This window comes from Pecten maximus, chromosome 4, assembly GCF_902652985.1.
Source record: "Pecten maximus chromosome 4, xPecMax1.1, whole genome shotgun sequence".
Lineage (NCBI taxonomy): Eukaryota > Metazoa > Mollusca > Bivalvia > Pectinida > Pectinidae > Pecten > Pecten maximus.
In genome coordinates, this window is record NC_047018.1 from 32,270,045 (window position 1) to 32,290,836 (window position 20,792).

At 36.7% G+C, this 20,792-nt stretch overlaps 2 protein-coding genes across 2 annotated transcripts; one reads left to right on the plus strand and one right to left on the minus strand.

Moving 5' to 3' along the window:
• LOC117325853 (nuclear transcription factor Y subunit gamma-like) lies at positions 1 to 11,950 on the minus strand. The gene is given in 11 exon segments (XM_033882350.1): positions 1 to 1,508; positions 2,494 to 2,646; positions 2,895 to 3,086; positions 4,972 to 5,081; positions 5,480 to 5,786; positions 6,274 to 6,369; positions 8,133 to 8,246; positions 8,621 to 8,668; positions 8,670 to 8,693; positions 9,370 to 9,511; positions 11,721 to 11,950. Coding segments are annotated over 10 exon segments (1,290 nt in total). The 5' UTR covers positions 9,508 to 9,511; positions 11,721 to 11,950; the 3' UTR covers positions 1 to 1,400.
• A 107-nt stretch (positions 11,951 to 12,057) lies between these two features.
• Positions 12,058 to 20,553, plus strand: LOC117325854 (mediator of RNA polymerase II transcription subunit 8-B-like). The gene is made up of 7 exons (XM_033882351.1): positions 12,058 to 12,341; positions 14,493 to 14,611; positions 14,995 to 15,139; positions 15,457 to 15,597; positions 16,371 to 16,455; positions 17,684 to 17,839; positions 18,132 to 20,553. Exons 1-7 carry the CDS (start codon positions 12,336 to 12,338, stop codon positions 18,209 to 18,211), a joined length of 732 nt encoding a protein of 243 aa, XP_033738242.1. The 5' UTR covers positions 12,058 to 12,335; the 3' UTR covers positions 18,212 to 20,553.
• The last annotated feature ends 239 nt before the right edge of the window (positions 20,554 to 20,792 follow it).

The window sequence follows — 20,792 nt, forward strand, 5'->3', positions numbered from 1 at the left end:
GTAGGTGGAAAAATGTTGTTTTTTTTTCATTTACATATCTATATATAGTGAAAACAATCCAGTCATTAGTTGAAAAGACTGAAGATGATATTGGCAGATCAGTGAGGTAAGGAACTTTGGATGTTCCAATTAGGCCACTCATCCTCTTTCCCTGAAAAAAAGGGGTGCTTATAGGAGTAGGTGCACTAATTAGGTCAAATACGATCATATTTTCCCTGATACCAGGTATATTACAAATATCAAAAGATAGATTTACTCGTGTTTTTGTTGAATATGAATATATCATACTGGCCTGAAAAATAATGAACAGTAAACTGCCACACCATCACCTCACTTAGTTTTAGCACTACATGTGCATGTACAATATGTATATACCTTTCATATACATGTACATATTAAAATGAATGTGTGCAGCTTTTAATATATGCCCTCCCAATTAAATTTAAGCTTCAACAAAACAGTATTTACTGATAAACTATTTTTTAATTGCATTGAATTGCAATTTTATCTCAAAATGCAGAATTGAAAAATTTAAAGTAAACAATGACTGGTATTGCTAGAGGGAAAGAGGACAATTCCTATATCAATATAAATCTCTCAACAAGGAAAATATCCTTCAAGCCAATCGCTTTCTCGTCTAACTAGCTAGTGGTCAGTATCCATTTGACCAATTCTCAGTCACTGAACCTATCCCTATGGCTATGTACATAACTACAAGTATTAGTCTATGCGAAAGCTAGTGTATTTTGAATTCAACCACACATGTACACGACTCTTACAGGAATGCTATACAGGTAACAATGAACTGTCTGTTACTTTCATTGTATTTGCAAGCAAAAAAACGATAATAAAAAAAAAAAAATTTGATTTGTGCATTCAGTTGCATCCTCACATTCCAAGCCTAACATACTTCAAACTTTCACTACTGTACATAACAATAATAAAGACAGTTTTAACAAATGAAATCATGATAAAATTTCTATAGCATAGATAAATGTATCAGATCTTCAAAGTTTAATGCAGACGGTGTTGTTGCTTTTAATGTGTTGGCTCACAAAAAAGTTTTATTTGTTTTCAAATGTTTACCTATAAATGCCATAGTGAGATCATCTGGGACCTTCCAGGTTTACCACATACATGATTGTCTCTCCTGGATGGTGATTTCTGATAACCTACAGCCAAGGTAATATCTTCACCATAACTCACACTTCTGTGTTCAGACTGTTGTGCCGAGTTGCACCACTTGTGTTATCGTATCCGGTAGTCATAGATACCCGACGACCAGGTTTAATGGTGGTGATTAGGTTACTAAGGTAACAATCAACAGACTTCGAACCCTAATACTGGCCCATTGCTGAACATGTCAATGATGACAACAGTTTTGCATGATTCTGTCCCGGTTATGCTGCCTCTTGTGAACCATCGCCATGGTCACCATCGGCCCCTCCAGCCTGTTGTATGTAGACTTGCTGTTGACCTCCAGCTAACTGCTGGATCTGGTACACTTGCTACAAATACAAAACCATTGATAACTGGGTGCATAACTTGTAGAGATTTAAAGCATTTTTACAACAACTTTTGACCAAATTTTTTAAAATACATCTGAAGTTAATGAAAATACTTATGGTTGTGATTTATATAATATCTTCCCTAGTAAAATCATACGCAAATCATTTATCTTTATGTAACCCTAGTAAATATCGGTGACAATATACTGCTCGGCTATAGTGAACATCCCTTTAGCTCAATCAGTTGAGCGTAAGACTAGTAATCCAGCTGTTTCATTGGGGCCCATGTACAGACTTGGAAACCCAAGAACAAGTACCTTCCATGGAGCAGGAGTCTGTAACCCTGGTAAATACTACCCACTAAGACTAGTAATGTGGAGGTTTGATCCCTGGTGGAGGCATCAAAGTGTATCTCATTTATCATGAATCTGTTACATTTATTAATGAAAATTAAGACAAAATAAACTTTTACTAATTGTAGAGTGGAGTGAGGGGCTTTTAGACCTGTCAAAAAGAGAAAACAAGAGATCTCAGTTAAAGGAAGTCTTCAAGTCTGGAGATTTTATTTTTTTTGTATTAAACTTAAATGCATTCATTTTACCTGGTACAATGTATATGGAAACAAACTGCATGTACTGTTATTTGCATCAATTTAGCCTCAGGAGTGTGACATAAAAGATAAGTGAAAATAAATGTTACAGATTACTTTCAAAAATCTGTAGAGACCAAACTTTTGTACATTGCCAAATAAAATAAATTTGACACTCCAGTCCAAAACTGCTGACTTGCCTGGTATCAATTTTTTTTCCATGATTGAGAGACATTCTTATAATTGTCCATGGAGATTTTAGGGTTTGTTATCACCTTTATAATATTAATAGTAATTTTTATAACAATATATAACAGCAGAGTTATCTCCCATATGATCCCCTTATGTGGTACCAATAATAAATCTAAATTGAAAAATGTGTAAACCAAATCTTACTTGTGAACTGAACTGTGATTGTTCCGGTTGTGAGATAGTCTGCACATTTTGTACAGCTGGTTGAGCTGCCTGCTGGATAATGATTGGCTGATTGGTTTGTTTTCCCTGGAGCTGCATCTGTATGGCCTGCAGTTGTTGAGGGGTCAGTTGTATCTGTAATAGGTTAAAATACATTGTGTCTATGATTCAGAGTACTCCATCTGTTAGGATAAAAAATGCATATCATCAAACATGATAAGTTTCATATATGTAATGATTATTTGCATTCTAATTATTTCTAACCACATGGCTCTATCAATGAGTAATACATCAGGCCATTTATCCTACCTCTGGATTCTAGCTCTATCTAGATACTGCTTGCACCCATAAAAGAATAATTTGCAGAAGAGCCTGTTACTTACCGGGATGTTCTGGACCTCCCCAGAGGCTGTGATCACCTGCTGATACACCTGTGTCTGTTGTTGTGCCTGTGGAATCTGTACTTGCTGCAGTGTTTGTTGGACTGGGGCGGCAGCAGAAGAAGTTGGTACCTGGACCTGCTGGACTTGTTGAACCTGAGTTGGGGCCTGAATCTGTATGACTTGTGGCTGGGGCTGTAAAATACAACATTTTGTTTATACTTCATGGTACACAACTGTGTAGTAATGTGCTGGTGACAATCGTGATGCTTGTATTCCAGTCCCTGGTCACACATTTGTCAGACAGAACTTACTGTCCCCATTGGCCAGTACTCATAAGTCTTACATCGCAGTGCCCATTGGCCAGTACCCTTCAAATCTTATATAACAGTGCCAATTGGCCAGTACCCTTTAAATCTTATATAACAGTGCCCATTGGCTAGTACTCTTTAAATCTTATATAACAGTGCCCATTGGCCAGTACCCTTTAAATCTTATATAACGGTGCCCATTGGCCAGTACCCTTTAAATCTTATATAACAGTGCCCATTGGCCAGTACTATTTAAATCTTATATAACGGTGCCCATTGGCCAGTACCCTTTAAATCTTATATAACGGTGCCCATTGGCCAGTACCCTTTAAATCTTATATAACGGTGCCCATTGGCCAGTACCCTTTAAATCTTATATAACGGTGCCCATTGGCCAGTACCCTTTAAATCTTATATAACGGTGCCCATTGGCCAGTACCCTTTAAATCTTATTTAACAGTCCCCGTTGTATATTTTCATGTCTAAATGCAGACAGGACTTGGTATTATGCGGATGACTACTGTAGTGCTACATAAAATGTAAACTTTACTAATTTTACAACAATCGCTAAACAAGTAAAAATGTAATATCAACTTATATTAATCAAGCTTGTTTGCCCGGATTAAAGTATGCCAGGAGTCTTACTAGGGGAGGAAACCCTGAACATGGTCATTCAGATTATCCCACCCATAATATATATTTTTTATCTGAAATCTGATAGGCATTTTATATTGTGTGTATTGACTACTGCAAAACCTTGTTTTGTGTTCCCTAAAATCACATACATGAAGAATGTGTCATGATGTGACCACTGTGGCACCCAGTATTGGAGTCCCTGGTAGTACATTTTGTATGTCCGATATCAGACAGTACTTACCGTACTGGTGACTACTGTGGCACCCTGTATTGTGGTCCCTTGTAGTACATTTTGTATGTCCGATATCAGGCCGTACTTACCGTACTGGTGACTACTATGGCGCCCTGTATTGCGGTACTAGTATATTTTGTATGTCCGATATCAGACCGTACTTACCGTACTGGTGACTACTATGGCGCCCTGTATTGCGGTACTAGTACATTTTGTATGTCCGATATCAGACCGTACTTACCGTACTGGTGACTACTATGGCGCCCTGTATTGCGGTACTAGTACATTTTGTATGTTCGATATCAGACCGTACTTACCGTACTGGTGACTACTATGGCGCCCTGTATTGCGGTACTAGTACATTTTGTATGTCCGATATCAGACCGTACTTACCGTACTGGTAACTACTATGGGGCCCTGTATTGCGGTACTAGTACATTTTGTATGTCCGATATCAGACCGCACTTACCGTACTGGTGACTACTATGGCGCCCTGTAGGGTTGGTCCCTTACCGTACTGGTAACTACTATGGGGCCCTGTATTGCGGTACTAGTACATTTTGTATGTCCGATATCAGACCGCACTTACCGTACTGGTGACTACTATGGCGCCCTGTATTGTGGTCCCTTGTAGTACATTTTGTATGTCCGATATCAGACCGTACTTACAGTACTGGTGACTACTATGGCGCCCTGTATTGCAGTACTAGTACATTTTGTATGTCCGATATCAGACCGTACTTACCGTACTGGTGACTACTATGGCGCCCTGTATTGCGGTACTAGTACTTTTTTTATGTCCGATATCAGACCGTACTTACCGTACTGGTGACTACTATGAGGCTCTGTACTGTGGTCCCTTGTAGTACATTTTGTATGTCTGAAATCAGACCGTACTTACCGTGCTGGTGACGACTGTGGCACCCTGTATTGCTGCTGTCCCTGGAAGTGCAGTCTGTGCCTGAACTTGTCCTGCCTGTACTTGGAACTGCTGTTGTAGAACCTGATTGCCTGTATATCAAAGGGAGATCAAATTTGATTTTGCTAAACAGCTTTTCCTTTCTTACAAGGAAGAGTAACTTTAAAAATAATATTTCAACTATAGAATGTCATATCAACTCTTAGTTGTATCATCATATGTTTCCTATTTTGTGTCCTTTTAATTTCAAGCTTTTGCACAAAAATGTGTAGTGATGTGGATGCAGGGTGTTTTCTAAAACAAGAATTACTGAACTTGATGTCACATTCTCCACTTTTGACTCTCTTGATTACCTCAGGAGTACCAAAAATACAAATAATTTACGATAAAACATAAAATCTGCCTGAATGCACAAAACAGTGGCCTGAAATAATTTAAACTATGGTGGTGGCCTAAAGACATTGACTGAAGTAAGTATATAATTCTATACCTGGGAGTTGGATCTGTGCGACTTGGGGTTGCTGTTGGACGACAGTAGTAGCCTGGACTTGTGTGGCTGCCTGCTGTTGTGCTTGTTGTTGCTGTGCTTGTTGTTGTTGTGCCTGTTGTTGTTGAGCCTGCTGTTGCTGTGCCTGTTGTTGCTGAGCTTGTGCCTGCTGCTGTTGTACTTGTGATTGTGACTGTTGCTGTTGTTGCTGAGCCTGTTGTTGAACCTGTTGTGCAGCCTGTTGCTGTGCCAACTGTAGGTAATACTGGATCTGGTCGGGTAGCCCTGATGATGATCTTCCACTTTCTTCCTGTTGGTTCAAATATTGTAAAGTATTAACTGTTTGACAAGTAATGAAAAGGGACAGTAGCAAATCTCTAACTTCGTTCTATAAGCTGTGTCCTGATGTTGACAACCCACTATCAATTTTTGTACTGTTTACTCAGAAAGTTACAAGTGTGCCTACCATAAATAATTTCATCACATAACTATTAACTACTCTGTGAAATAACACTCAATGAATAGTTTTACAAACACACATGTAACCACTTTTTATGAAGCTGTGAATGGTTTTCGGTTCCAATTGCTTCAATTGTGATGTCATAACTTTAGAGTGTGACATGCATTGTGATGTCACCAAGAAAGCAGAGAAACAATATCATTATTCTAAATTTATTTTACTATTTGACCAAATGTATTTTACTGAGGTTTACAAACATATCTTTGTTACATGATAAACATAAATTGATTATGAAATCTTTAAATGTGTATCTGTTGACAAGTAAATGAAACTTTACCGGACGCTTTGTTGGTTTAAGTTCATCCCTTGGTACAATATCAATTAGGAAATCAAACTGGTCAAATTTGGTTATCGCCATGGCAATATCATTCCGCTGTAAAATAGATGGGACAGATAATTAACATTAAACTTACACAAATAGTATAACAAATACATATAAATATCACTGTAACTATACATTATATACAAACATACATATGATATTGAAATACAAATGTACATTAATACAGTGGACCCGCGATAATCCGGACGCCGATAGTCCGGAAAACTCACAGTCCGGACGGAAATGCACGGGAACGGATTTCCGTAACGTTATTTGTACTCACCAGTCCGGAAATTCGGATTCCGATTCCGGAAGCCCATTTTGGGAACGGAACGTACTTTTCATTAGTAAATTTCCCTCAATAATCCGGACGATTTTTTCACCACGAGGAGAAAAAAATGTCGGGGCAAGTCACCGTGTCGACAGCTGTACAGACTATCGCTTGACACTGTGCGTAGTCATAGAGACCGCTGCCAGGTCATAGCCCCGGGTGTTTACCTGTGTTACAATGTGTAGCTTTTGTTTTTATAACGGTACATTGCTTTTTCTCTACGACCTAAATGTTACAGAATTTATGCACAAACATACAGTACGTGATACGATAGTTAATCAATCTCAAATACATGTAATAAATTTATGATCGGTAATTAACATCATTAACACTTGTATTGGGTAAACACGGATATCGGCTTTGTAACACCGTTACGTGAAACGACGACTCATTGAAAGATGCATGTTATTAATTACATACACATTTACGTATTAAGCAGTGATCACAAGAACTGGGTTGATTACACACAAATTAGTCAATAGTCGTCTGATACTTAACTAAGCGTCACATTGTTAAGCGAATACGGGTTTAATAATTATCGGACATCTTGGGTAGTTCTCGCTGGTGTCGCGTACTTTTAAATAGATAGCTTGGGGTTTCTGGTACGTAAAAATCTTTAAAAAAACATGGACTGACGGTAAGTTGTAAAATCCGGGTATTTTATTTAAGGTATTTAACGTTTGTAATTTCTACTTGATTGTGAACCTCCGGGACATGACACATGTATGTTGTTTGTAGGTCACATATGCCCGCTATAAATAAAACGATTTTCACTTTACATGTTCTTTTAAAAACATAGTTTATTTTTTACTTTCTACAAAACAAAACAAGAATCACATCAGAAACATAAGTATATTTATTGTTAAAAAGTCTGACAAGTCTGACGTGTTTATGAAACGTCCCGGATTGTATATAATCAAGGGAGATAACTCTTACATGACAATTTTTTTGACCTGGTACACGAAATTCGGCAGTCCGGAAAACTCGTAATCCGGACGGTTTGGACTGGGAACGAAGGTGTTCGGATTATCGAGGGTCCACTGTATATTGGTAACAGATCTGGACTCTCATCTGTGTCATGATACGAAGATCATACTTCACACCTGGTTATTTCGAACTGAAGAAGACGGGCCTGTATCAAGTTTGATTTAGTATTTTGTATACATTATCTTGTTATTTCCATATTGTTCTTGTTTAGCTATCCAATAACATTTGTAATCATAGCAAATAAAGTTTGAATTAAACTGAATCAAATATCATTGATACAGTAAATGACTGCTTACAGATACATCACATAGGGCGTTCTTGTTTGATATATTAGACTTAAGTTTAATTAGTTATAATCAAATAATTGCAGTGTTATTGAAATCAAAAGGTGCAAAAAATGGATAATTTACAAGAGGAAACAATGCATATTGTGTTTATCATGACTGAAGGTATTATATAATGTATCAAGAATAACAATACAAGCATTAAAAGTCACCTGAAGTGTCCTTCTCTTGTTGTCCTCTGTATGTATCCAGGCTCGCAATGACAATTCACTTATAAATATTTCTGCTGCCTTGGCAAAAAGTACTGGAGCTTCAGCACTGATCATCTGTGAAGAGAAAGCAAAGGTATTTCAATGACAAGTACAGTATAAGGGAGATAACTCATACTTTTTATAAAATATTCCGTGTATGTCTTCCAATTAAAAAATGTTTGCTGTCTTAAATTATTGATGATTTTCTATTCACTGGTGACTCTCAAGACTAAGGGCAGTCACAATAAACATCAACATCTGCTGTAAGATCTAGATGATAGATCAGGTCCAAGAATTATACACGTATTTAGTCTACCTTTTACAGCACTTGCACTGCACTAGGAAATTTGAAAAGTGGTTGACCATATAATTATAATACTAAATAGACGGGCGGGTTTATTGCTGGTGAAGACAGGTGATTTATCAGGCTTCTTTAGGTGACTACTTACCTTAACATCCTCATCCAGTTTCATTATCTTCTTGATTCGTGCTAAAGGGAAGTTCTTGTTGCTTAAAATCATCCTGTAAGGAAGCAATACGATTTTAAACAGAACAGTACCATTAAGTAGAAATATGTTGAAGTACCAGGTAGTATAAAATTTAAATTTAAACTACCAGATATGTCGTATCAAAATTTATTGCAAAAAAATCTACATAATGATTTTTTACATCATTAACTGAAGTTAAATGTGCAGTAAACTTGTTAAGAGAAAATAGGAGGCATTATAATCCAAGCGTCAACAATTTCTATGGCTTAAGTTGTAGATGATTGAATATATATACAGATAATATAGAGATTTTGATGCATAGGCTTGTAAGCTTGCAATTTGAGGCAAAGATAATAAATTGATAATAAAAGCTCAAGTGTATTTCTCTTTAAATGGTTAATATTAAACAGAATCAAATTACTAGTATTTAAATGCTGGAATACTAGAAATTAAATTGATGTATGAAAGCATTCTGAATCAATACTAAATTCAGCATCTTGGAAATATTTTTCTCATATATATAATGCTTATTTTGAATTTTGGCAAAACAAGCTATTTCAGTATTTGAAGAATCAGACACTTTCACCCGATAAATTTTAAAAAAAACGAAAAGTTATTTGTATTACTCGAAATAGAATCCATTAAGAGTGACATAATTTAAAGAAGTATATCAAGGGAATAGGGACATCAATGCCTGTGGCATATCGTACCATTTTTAGATTACGGATGTCTTGCATGGCTTTTGGCCAGAACTGTGCCAGCATCTGGGCAGCTTCTCCACTTACAGCAACTGCCCCTGCACCAGGTGACTGGCTTGCTGGGGTCTGGAATGTGGGCTCAACAGACATCTCTCTAAAAAAATGAATAAAAAAGTATGAAAATTAGCAAAGTTGCATTGTAAAAGGACAAGAAAAACGACCAGGCTGTGGTTTGAACACGGGACCTTAAAACTCCATACAGATGCTCTATAACCATCTGAGCTTCCTTGCAATCAGCACTTAGACCAGTCAAGATCCACTGCATTCTCCCTCTTTTAAGCTATACATAGTCTTATATCAAACCCCCATTCTTACTTATAGAGTGTACTCTGTGCACTGATGAGTCAGCATGTTTTACTTACATGTGTTGTCCATCGTACCTGTTTCACAACATGCATGTGCATATTAAGTTGAGCGAATGAGAATGTACAAGTATATTCGAGTTCACGCGATCCTGGGTGACGTACTAAACATGTGCACCGGTACATGTACCCTTTCATTTCACTCTACTGTCGTCAGGTAAGGAGGAATCTGTCAGGCTTCTGGTAAGTGTCATCAATTATACCGTAATTACAATCATGTACACCAGCATAATAGTTATAGTGTAACATGATTTGATAGTCAATGATAGTATATTTCATACATGTATAAATAAACATAAGATAGAAATGAATAGTTTATAGTATGAACTGTGCTTATATATTATATGTGCATTCTAGCTATATAGTTTCACTTTGTGCAATCGATCGTGAATGTCATATTCATACTGTTGTTTCATACCCTTGTTAAACTATTCCCTGGAACACAGAATAAAGAACCAAACAACCAACTTGTGTTCTCTTGTGAGTTTTGGTATTACGTTAATCTATTAATATGTTTATATAACACAACTGAGGATGGAAGACAACTTTATGACTCGTGTCGACCAGGCCTCGAACTCACAATCTACGGCACCCCATCGCCTAGCCAGAAATATACCGCTGTGTCACATTGGCGTTCGATTCTTAAAAAGAATGTTTCAATAGCGCAGTGATGGTCGGCCCCGATATCCCGAAATGATCAAAGTAGAAGTCGTTTATTAGATAATAATCATGATATGAATACCTGGATCGCAATATATTTACATACATGGATGCGAATTGTACACATATTATAAATATTCATCACAGTACAACTACGACAGGAAATTTAAATCTTTACCTTCGGATAACTAACACATTGTGCATGATATATTGTGCTAATTATTTGATATATATAGTAACACAACTGACGAAGGAAGACAACTTTCTGACTCGTGCCCTGGCCGGGCCCACAACTAGCCATTTACGACTAGTAACACAAATGACAGGGGAAGACAACTTATTGACTTGTGCGCTGCCCCGACCATGCCTCAAACTCAAGATCTAGTACAGCACCCAATCGCCTAGCCAGAAATACCTGCAGCTTATACCGCTGCGCCACATTGGCGTTCTTATAAAGAACATCTATAGTGCAGTGATGGTCTGCCCAATCCTATTAATCTGTTTACATGTACATACATTAGGCCCGATATATATATATATATATATATAACATTGCCCATCTTTAGGTTGCATTATAATTTGAATATTTTGTCTTTACAATATATGTAGATAATTTTGTGAGAATATAGATTTTCATTACTGATGTGTAAATATATAGTATACACGTATAATTATATATATTCGTACCTGTAATAACTTATATAGATACAACGTCTTCAAAGAGAGCAGGAAGATTAGACACACTCCTTAATTTACTATTTCCTGGTGCAGTGGTGGTGAAATATAGGAAATTAAAATGTACGTACTTGTCATATATAAAAAAGGGGAACCATACATGAATGTGTACTATGTATGAATGACCAGGCTATTTTAACAGGATCGGTTTTAATGTCAGTCGAGATTAAAGGTCACCTCACTAGCTCAGACAAGCAGGAATTTCCCTAAATTCATAGCCAATAAAATTATAATATAGCTAGGAAGTGGATGTTTGCCTTGAAAGTGAAAGGTTATATGATCAAAGCCCAAGCACGGGCAGTATTTTGCATTCTCCTTTAATTCCTTTTACGCATCAATAGCATAACTTGCAATTTTAACTGTATGTACTGTTATAGAATCAATGTTTTCAATAAGATCATAATTCTACAGGGCAAAGCCAAAGACCTTTAATTTGTAAGCGTTTAGACAGGGACATACACTGGTTTGTGATATTTTGATTAATTTTAATATTATTCGACAAAGTGTACAACATTTGCCTTATCAAGTCTTTATGTATTTTCTCACTCGTCAATCTCGAATCATAGTGTCGTTACAGATGTAGGAAGATCTTGGCCTAAATGTCCAAAAACATCCAGAATCTAAAATGGCGACCATGTTTAAAAATCCTCAAAATTCCTTGTTGATGTTGAAACATTATCTGCATCTAATCCCACTGCTAATGACGACTAGAGTTACTCTATGTTTAGTTAGACATGTGTGATTTGTAAAATAGTTTCATTCAGGACCAACTGACGAATGAAACGATGTTCTTGAGACATCGGACCAATAAATTGGTCAGGAATCTACACCCAATCAACAGATCACTGCTGACCTACCCACCAATGAGAACAAAGAACAGCAGCGGATCACCTCAGTGCGGGAAAGTCCAATACACCTGTCACAAACAAACACAGATGTTTATGGACACGAAAAACTCTATTCCGCTAAGTGTTGAAGATAAATTTTACTTACCGGCGTTCCTGTTTGGAAATAAATATCTCAAGGAAGTAAATATGGCGCTTATTCGTTCAATATTTGTTTGACCTATTTACATGGCAGTCTCTGCGCATAATCGAAAGATGTCGTCTTCCGGTTTGGTACTTCCGGACATTTGCACAGAATAGTGTGAACACTGCAAAGATGCAGGTAAGACCGCTGAAGTTCTGTTCGCTGTATATATGAGTAGTAAATTCGTTACATAGAATCAGAATGTCAGTTCCTCATAGGAATAAATACAAATGATATCACCAAATGTATATATGTACGAGACACAGGCGTCTGACATAATTTATTATACAGAAAAAATGACTCATTGACTTGCTGTGTTGTGGTTGTAGAAGAAAAGTAGTCAAAAGTGACAAAGATTTTCCGCCAGTAGCTTTTTATTTCTGTGTATATGTTATACAGAACACTGACTAAAATCTGTTAGACGATTCTTACCTAGCATTATTATCAATGGCATTAATAAGTTATAATAACATTATGGCACATTTGTAGATGTGATGATAGACATTTCACCAACATCAAGCTTAAGCTATGATTATCAGACTTTCTGTTTATAGATGACAGAGATCAGAGCAGATCAGAGCAGATCAGAGCACAGCATGATCCACCATAGTCTTTCATAACAATAATTCTTATAACTTGTGTCAAACGGGGTTCAAATATATAAGGTACTCAACTTATCAAGTTCTTCCATTTCAGCAAATTTATTGATGTACAAGACAAAGACCTGTAACACAAAAACAATCACATTACTCAAATATAGATTACGTACACACGCTCTCTGACCTCGTACCCATACACAAGTGTAACAGGAGAGGAGAAAATGTAGCGGCCAGACCGGGGTTCGAACCCGGGACCTCCGAACACTAGCCGGATGCTCTACCGATTGAGCTACCTGGTCACCGATGATCGACCCAGTCCAGTCCCGCTACACAAGTATAAACCAAATCGAGCACACCCTCACTCCCATTCACACCAACACTATGCTTACCAGGCTTCCCGATCCCCTCAGCTGGATAATATATATTGCTGAATATGGTTATACAGTACTGACGTTCAGGATGAGACAACTGACCCTCACGGATAGCAGTTGTAGAGAGACCGGTAAAGGATAGGAGATTTAGCAGGAAAGTTCAGTGCGCAGGCGCAGTGAAAGTAAGAGAGAAAGTCGTGCTGCTCGTCGAGTGTCGTGTCCACGCTCATCTGTCAGATGAAGCGTGCGTGTCCGAGGTCAAAGTTAACACCACAATACAATACATGAGTATAACTCATGACAGGTAACAAGTACGAATATAACACCACAATACGATTCACAGGTACAATAAGTACAGGTCACCAAGTATACTGCACAGGGACCTGACACATACAACGTCCAATAGTTACCCTGGGTTACACTTGCATACTGAAAGAAACACACAAGCTCATTTAGAGATTAATGGAATTTTAATATAATTTCATATTCCTGTGAGACAGCCCAGTAAAATAATTTTGTTGACTACGGAAAATCAAAGTTAAGGTTTTGCATTTAGCTTGCATATTACTTTCAGACTGTTTCTGACAAACTATAAAAGTTCGAGCAACCAAACCTCAGTCATAAATGTATCATAGGTAGTAGAACCTACTGCACTAAAAGCATTTTATGGATTGATGCAGTTTTTGGAATGAAAACAACAAATTCTGGGAATTGGAACAATGTTAATATTAAGATTAATGATATGCATTTAAGTCTGTTTCTGACAAAGTATCCCTAAAAGCAACGGCCCCAACCAAATCTTAGTCATACATGCATCATGGTAGTAGTAGTACTATTGACAAAGCAGCACAGGTGACGCATATAATACATGTATGTAATTCTTGTTCAATCCACTGGTATACGTACCATTCTACGAGAGTCGGGCCGTCAGGTTCCAGATACAACCATGCCACCTTCCATTTTCACATACTTCACAAGGTTATCCCACCGTTGCCAGGAAAAAAGATGAGTCAATCTCACACAGGGGGATAAAGACAGCTGGCACGCGTAATATGACGCTGCTCACAATAACATAACATCATAATTTTACGTTGAGTAACCGTGTCGTAAATGATGACGTTATTAATTTTGACACACATTCCAAGAAGCATTGCAGACGGCACGATGGAAAACTTTCTTAAAAAGTTTACATTTACTTCTATTATTCCCTAGCCTCTCATGATACAATCTTTATCATCCAGACAACAGTATTGGAAAAATCCAAAACAAGTATTCATTATTCTATTATTTTTTTTAAAATTTTTTTCCGTTTTTTGCAGAAGGAAGAAAAACAATTGGAGCTTGCTCTTGATGCACTTATTCAAAGAGTACAAGACCTGAAAAACTCGCTGGCTGCTTTTCTGACTAAGCTGGAAAATGAGTACCAAACAATGAGCTGGTAAACTAATGTGTTAACACAGTCCTAAATGCGTAAACATCTTATTGAAATATTCAGAATCAGTGTGAGAACACTAATATTTGTTAATCCGGATAGGCACTTTCTCAGGTTCATATCTCACTCAGTGTTATTCATTTCATACAGTTAAAAATAAAAAAAGAATCAGAAATACACACAATATCCAGAGAATCTGTTGATCTCGCTCAGATATTCAAACAGTCATGATAAAACTTTTCAAATTGTACAAAAAATGTGTGTGTATCAATACTATCATACGGTATATATAAAGAAAATGAAACAGCTGTTGAAAAAATTGATGATATGAATCCTGTTGTACAATATTTCAGCTGCTAGATGATAATGTTTTTTGGTTTTGTTGGTAGGCCTTCCGTGCTGGATAATTTTGCCTTGTTGTCGGGACAGCTAAACTCCCTAGGAAAGCTCCTGAAGAGCGAAAAAGTGCCAATCTTGAGAAACCAGATTCTGCTGCCCCTGGCTCTCTCCCCTGAAAGGGACCAAGAGCTTGAGGTCTGTAAACTTGCTAGAGCTGGGGTGTGACTGCATGAAATGATACCACAATACCTTTAAAGTTTCAATTCTTACAATACAGTCTCTACAAGCCATCATACTCATATTGGTTAACAAATGTTCCTTATGTTATGCCTTAGCTCAATTTTTCTCAAAATTGTGAATTATATTGTACTCCTTAATTAAGGAATAAAAGAAGCCAAATACATTATGACCATGAGGGAGCAATAAATGTGCACCCCTCCCCTCTACCAAGTTCTTCATTTCTCATACCTAGATTAAAATATAACATCATTGGTACTGTAAAATGTTTTCAGAAACTTACTGAAAGGAGAGTATTCGCATTCAACCATGAAGTTGTACCTGACTATTTGCGTACCAAGCCAGAACCTGATGTAGAAAAAAAGATCCAAGAGTCGACTGCCAGAGCTACAATCAACACACCAGATGTTGCTCAGGTAAATCTTACAGACTGTACCATCAACATATCAGATATGGTGCAGGTAAACTTTGTAGACCTCACAATCAATACATGTGATGTTGTGCAGGTAATTCTCAAAGACATCACCATCAGTAGCTCAAGTTTCCTCTGACCCCGACACCAGACTTGGAAATTCTGACAGATAGATGTGGAGGCAAATCTGGTATCAGGGCCAGAGGAAACTCGGGTAGCACAATCAACAGTATACACCCTATGTTTCTCAGGTAAGTAGGTACTCTGGGTAAACCTGTGAAACATTAACATATCTGATGTCACTAGGGTAAGCCTTAATAAAGACACCATCCTCTACTGAGCTGTTATTTTAAACCACACCATCATCAACACTAGATTTTCTAATTCAGAATTAATGACACAACAGTAAAAGAGTCATGGTAGTCAATCGTAATGTAAAGTTTGACTGCAGGAAGTTATGAATACAGGCAATATAGATAGGTCGATTTGGAGTTTATAATCACAGCTGATGTGGCTCCCAGCAGGATTATCACAGACAGTGTCACTATTAGTATGTTACAGTTAAAGATTTTAAAATCACTTAAGATATAGGTATAGATGCTGAACAGTCTCACCCCTCAGACATTTTTTTTCCTTGAGGACTTTAGGATGATGCCCAAGTTAAATGTGTAGATGATAATACTGAAGTATTAAGCATTACAAATGTAAATTAACATATCAGAGGTGGAGACGACAAGCATTGAAGAGATATTTACCTATATACAATATGTGTTGTAGAAACAACTGAACGCTATGAACAAGGTGACCAGTAATATCCTGGATATCATCAACTCACATCGAGATGACATGGAGAGTGATGCTAGTAAGTGTTTCACTATAAAAATCACTAACTGTTTCAAGTTGAATGTCATAAAGGGTAGAATAAGCTTGCAAATTTCACTTAAACGGACATCACGGTAAACCATTTTTTATTTTGTATTTTTTTTCATATTATTGGGTATATCTTTACAAAATATAACCTTATGAACAATAACCATTTAAATTTGATGATATATGTACATAAAAAAATCAATTATTAATTATAAAAAGGTTATCACAATTCGTTGATCATTAGTCTGGATATGTAAATTTTGTGACATACACGATAAAACGCATGTGCACAACAAACTAAACACCTGGAAAAAAAAACGTGAATCGACTGCGGTTGAAAACGATAACAGCTTCCGCAATAAAGAGAATAACGGGCAAATGGGTCAAAGACAATCCTAGAATTACACTGGGGAAGCAGTACAATAGATTGGAACAGTTCAAACATGAAAACAATGACTGCAGTAATACGGACGCTGCTCGTATTCTGCTTGATTGCTGGTAGTAGGCCATAACAAACTCCGACTCGGTAATATTTACACAAACTCGGTAATATTTACACAAACTCGGTAATATATATACAAACTCGGTAATATTTATACAGTCTGTACCAGTACATCGCTATTTTCACTATACTATATGTACAGTGTTTACACTTATATACACATAAATATTTGCGCCGGAATATGTACAGAACATGTTATTTAACATTTAAACCACTATAATATCCTTTCCAACTAACCCAGATGGAATATTTTGACTTGTAAGCCATCATGTGTTTGTGTTTACAAATAAAAATGCCTCGATTTCAAAACAGTCACGTGATGATTTAAAATTTATTTCCGTGCTAAATTTAGAGGGGGATTCCCAACTACATTGAGTGGTCAATCTGGACATAGGGATCGACTCTGAATATTAGGATAGCACAGAAATATAACTGGAAAGGAACAAAACACGTACATTCAATGAAAATAACAACGTTTTTACCGTGATGTCTCTTTAAATGGTGCATGCTCACGCTTAAAAAAACAGATTTTCTGTTTAATATTTAAAATGCACATACTTTCCTACTATGGGTTTGTTTTTCATAGGGAAGTACATTTATTGTATTAGTAACAATGATTATATTTGCATTATATATATAAGTTAGAGAAACAAATTGCAAATGTGAAGAAAAAATATGGAAATTTCTACATTTAGAATAAAAAAAATTCCTATTGCAGACCAGAAATCCAGTTTGGCTCAGACTTCCTCTATGTCCGATACCAATGCTCTCATTGCGGTCACCATGTTTGGTAAGGGACTCAAGTCACTAAGGCGAGACTCCAGCCAATCACAGCCCAGTATACAACAGCAAACACAACAACCAAAGGCTCAAGGTAAATCTGCCATAGCCATATTTTGTTAAACACTGATCGGTTTATATGCTAAAAATTGGATTTAATTCATGTTAAACAATCAAATATTTAATGATTACTAAATGATATAATCCTTTTGCTTCTGGATAAAGGTTAAATATAAAAAAACACTGTATGTAAGTCAAATTTGATTTTCATTTGAAAATTCCATCCAATTCAAACCTACCATTACTGAAAATTTTATACACATATGCATGTTGATATAGAAAGAAATTACCAAGGGAGATAACTATCACTGACTTGTTTGTTCCAGTTAACACGGGGAAAGCTCAAAGTGCAGTAAAAACCAATATCAAGGCAGCTGCTGGCTCACATCCATATCAGAGACCTTGAACAGTACAGTTACATACTCATCAAGTAAAACCTGTTTAGGGCTACAGATCAGTGGTGTTGAACAAAGAGTTATTTCTCAGTGACTGACAGTAGCATTTTCACTGTTAACATAAAACGAGGTAAAGGTTGTCTCCCCTGATTGTGTATAAACGAGACAGCTGATATGGACAACAGTATCAATGACCTGGAACCAGAATAATTAGTTCATATCTTGTGCTAAGGAACCAGCAAAATTAACTCACAGTGCATTTATGTCATTATCCTTGAACAAAGGCAAAGCATTTCCAACTGTATTATATATATACCGAAGATATATTTATGAAAAGAGAATATATATACATATGTGAATTTTGCCTCTTTGTATTAGTAAGTGGACAAGCAAACATGAAAAAATGCTAAACTAATTTTGGTTTGAGATGCAGAATTGAGGGAACTCTTTAGACTAAATAGGAAACACCAAATAGTGAAATATTTTACAGTATACTTTGTTAATGGCAGAATACAACATAGAATTATCAAACTTGGAGCTCTTGACTGACTAAATAGTCAGCCTTGGAATTTTGAGTTCTAACCTTTAAACCACGAACATTGGACCCTGACTCACTAAATCATCAACATTGGACCCCGGCTCACTAAATCATCAACATTGGACCCTGATTCACTAAATCATCAACCTTGACCCTGACTCACTAAATCATTAACATTTGATACTGACTCACTTAATCATTAACCTTTGACCCTGACTCATTAAGTCATCAACATTGGACCCTGACTCATTAAGTTACAACCTTGGACCCTGACTCACTAAATCATCAACCTTGACCCTGACTTACTAAATCATTAACCTTGGACCCTAACTCACTAAATCATCAACATTGGACCCTGACCCACTAAACGATCAACCTTGGACCCTGTCTCACTTAATCATTAACCTTTGACCCTGATTCACTAAATCATCAACCTTGACCCTGACTCACTAAATCATCAACCTTGGACCCTGACTCACTAAATCATCAACCTTGACCCTGACTCACTAAATCATCAACCTTGGACCCTGACTCACTAAATCATCAACCTTGGACCCTGATTCACTAAATCATCAACCTTGACCCTGACCCACTAAATCATCAACCTTGGACCCTGACTCACTAAATCATAAACCTTGGACCCTGACTCACTAAATCATTAACCTTTGACCCTGACTCACTCAATCATTAACCTTTGACCCTGACCCACTAAATCATCAACATTGGACACCGACTCACTAAATCATCAATCTTTGACCCTGACTCACTCAATCATTAACCTTTGACCCTGACCCACTAAATCATCAACATTGGACTCTGACTCACTAAATCATCAACATTAGACTCTGACTCACTCAATCATTAACCTTTGACCCTGACTCACTAAATCATCAACATTAGACTCTGACTCACTAAATCATCAACATTGGACTCTGATTCACTAAATCATCAACCTTGGACCCTGACTCACTAACTCATCATTATTGGAGCTTGACTCCTCACTAAATCACCAACCTTGGACCCTGACTCACTTGATCATCAACATTAGACCCTGACTCATCGGCTTTCTGCTTTAATGATATGAATGAGTATTATACATATGTACTTGTCTTATTTACAACAATTGGACTGTAAGCAGATTAAGTATTGCTTCAGTGATTTGACATTCAAATGAATACACAAATTTGATGGCATTTATAGTTACCTAGTAAAAAGCATTATGACATAATTGAATTCTGCACTTGATGTTGATTCACTTTGATTTGTAAAGTGAAATATTACACCTGTAGTTGTCAATAAGGACTATTCCAGGGAAAAAAAACCCAAGAAAACATTAAAATACTTATGAAACAGGGTGTGGAGGGGAGTGGGGGCTTGGATAAGTCAAACAGAAACAATTGCGGTAATTTTTAAAAGCAATTCAATATGGTAAGTTGTGCTTTTACTGACTCCCACGGACTGTTCATGAAATTTCTTTATTACAGTAGCCCTCTCATGGGATAAACCGTGTAGCGACTTAGATAAGTGATTAGATTCATGTATATAACAAATGGTAGATCATAATATCATAACAAAAATATCTATAGCTCGTATGATATTGTAAATGGTGAATGCAGAGAGAATATTTGTTAGAGAGTGTGGGTGTATGTTTATGATCAGTAAGCAGTTTCCATTTTCCATACAATGTAATCTATTTGTTGTCTTTTTGCTCGGATGGATGTTGACAGAATGATTGGTTGTGCAAGATGTTCATTTAATTTCAACTCCCAATTTCTACTGAGTGGAAAGGAATTATGATAAAATCTATAAAACTCATACATGTTTTGTTATTCTTTCAAATCTTAGACTCATTGGCTATTGAGTTCCATTAATACAACATGTAATAATGTACATTTTTGTACATTATCTGTTATATTTTAGAGGATACAGTTAAATATTTAACGATAGAAAAAAACGAAGACAGGACATCGTTGTTGACATGGTGGTTTGATTTACAGGGACTGGCATGAATTCCTAACCCACTGTCCAAATATATTGTACTATAATACATATAT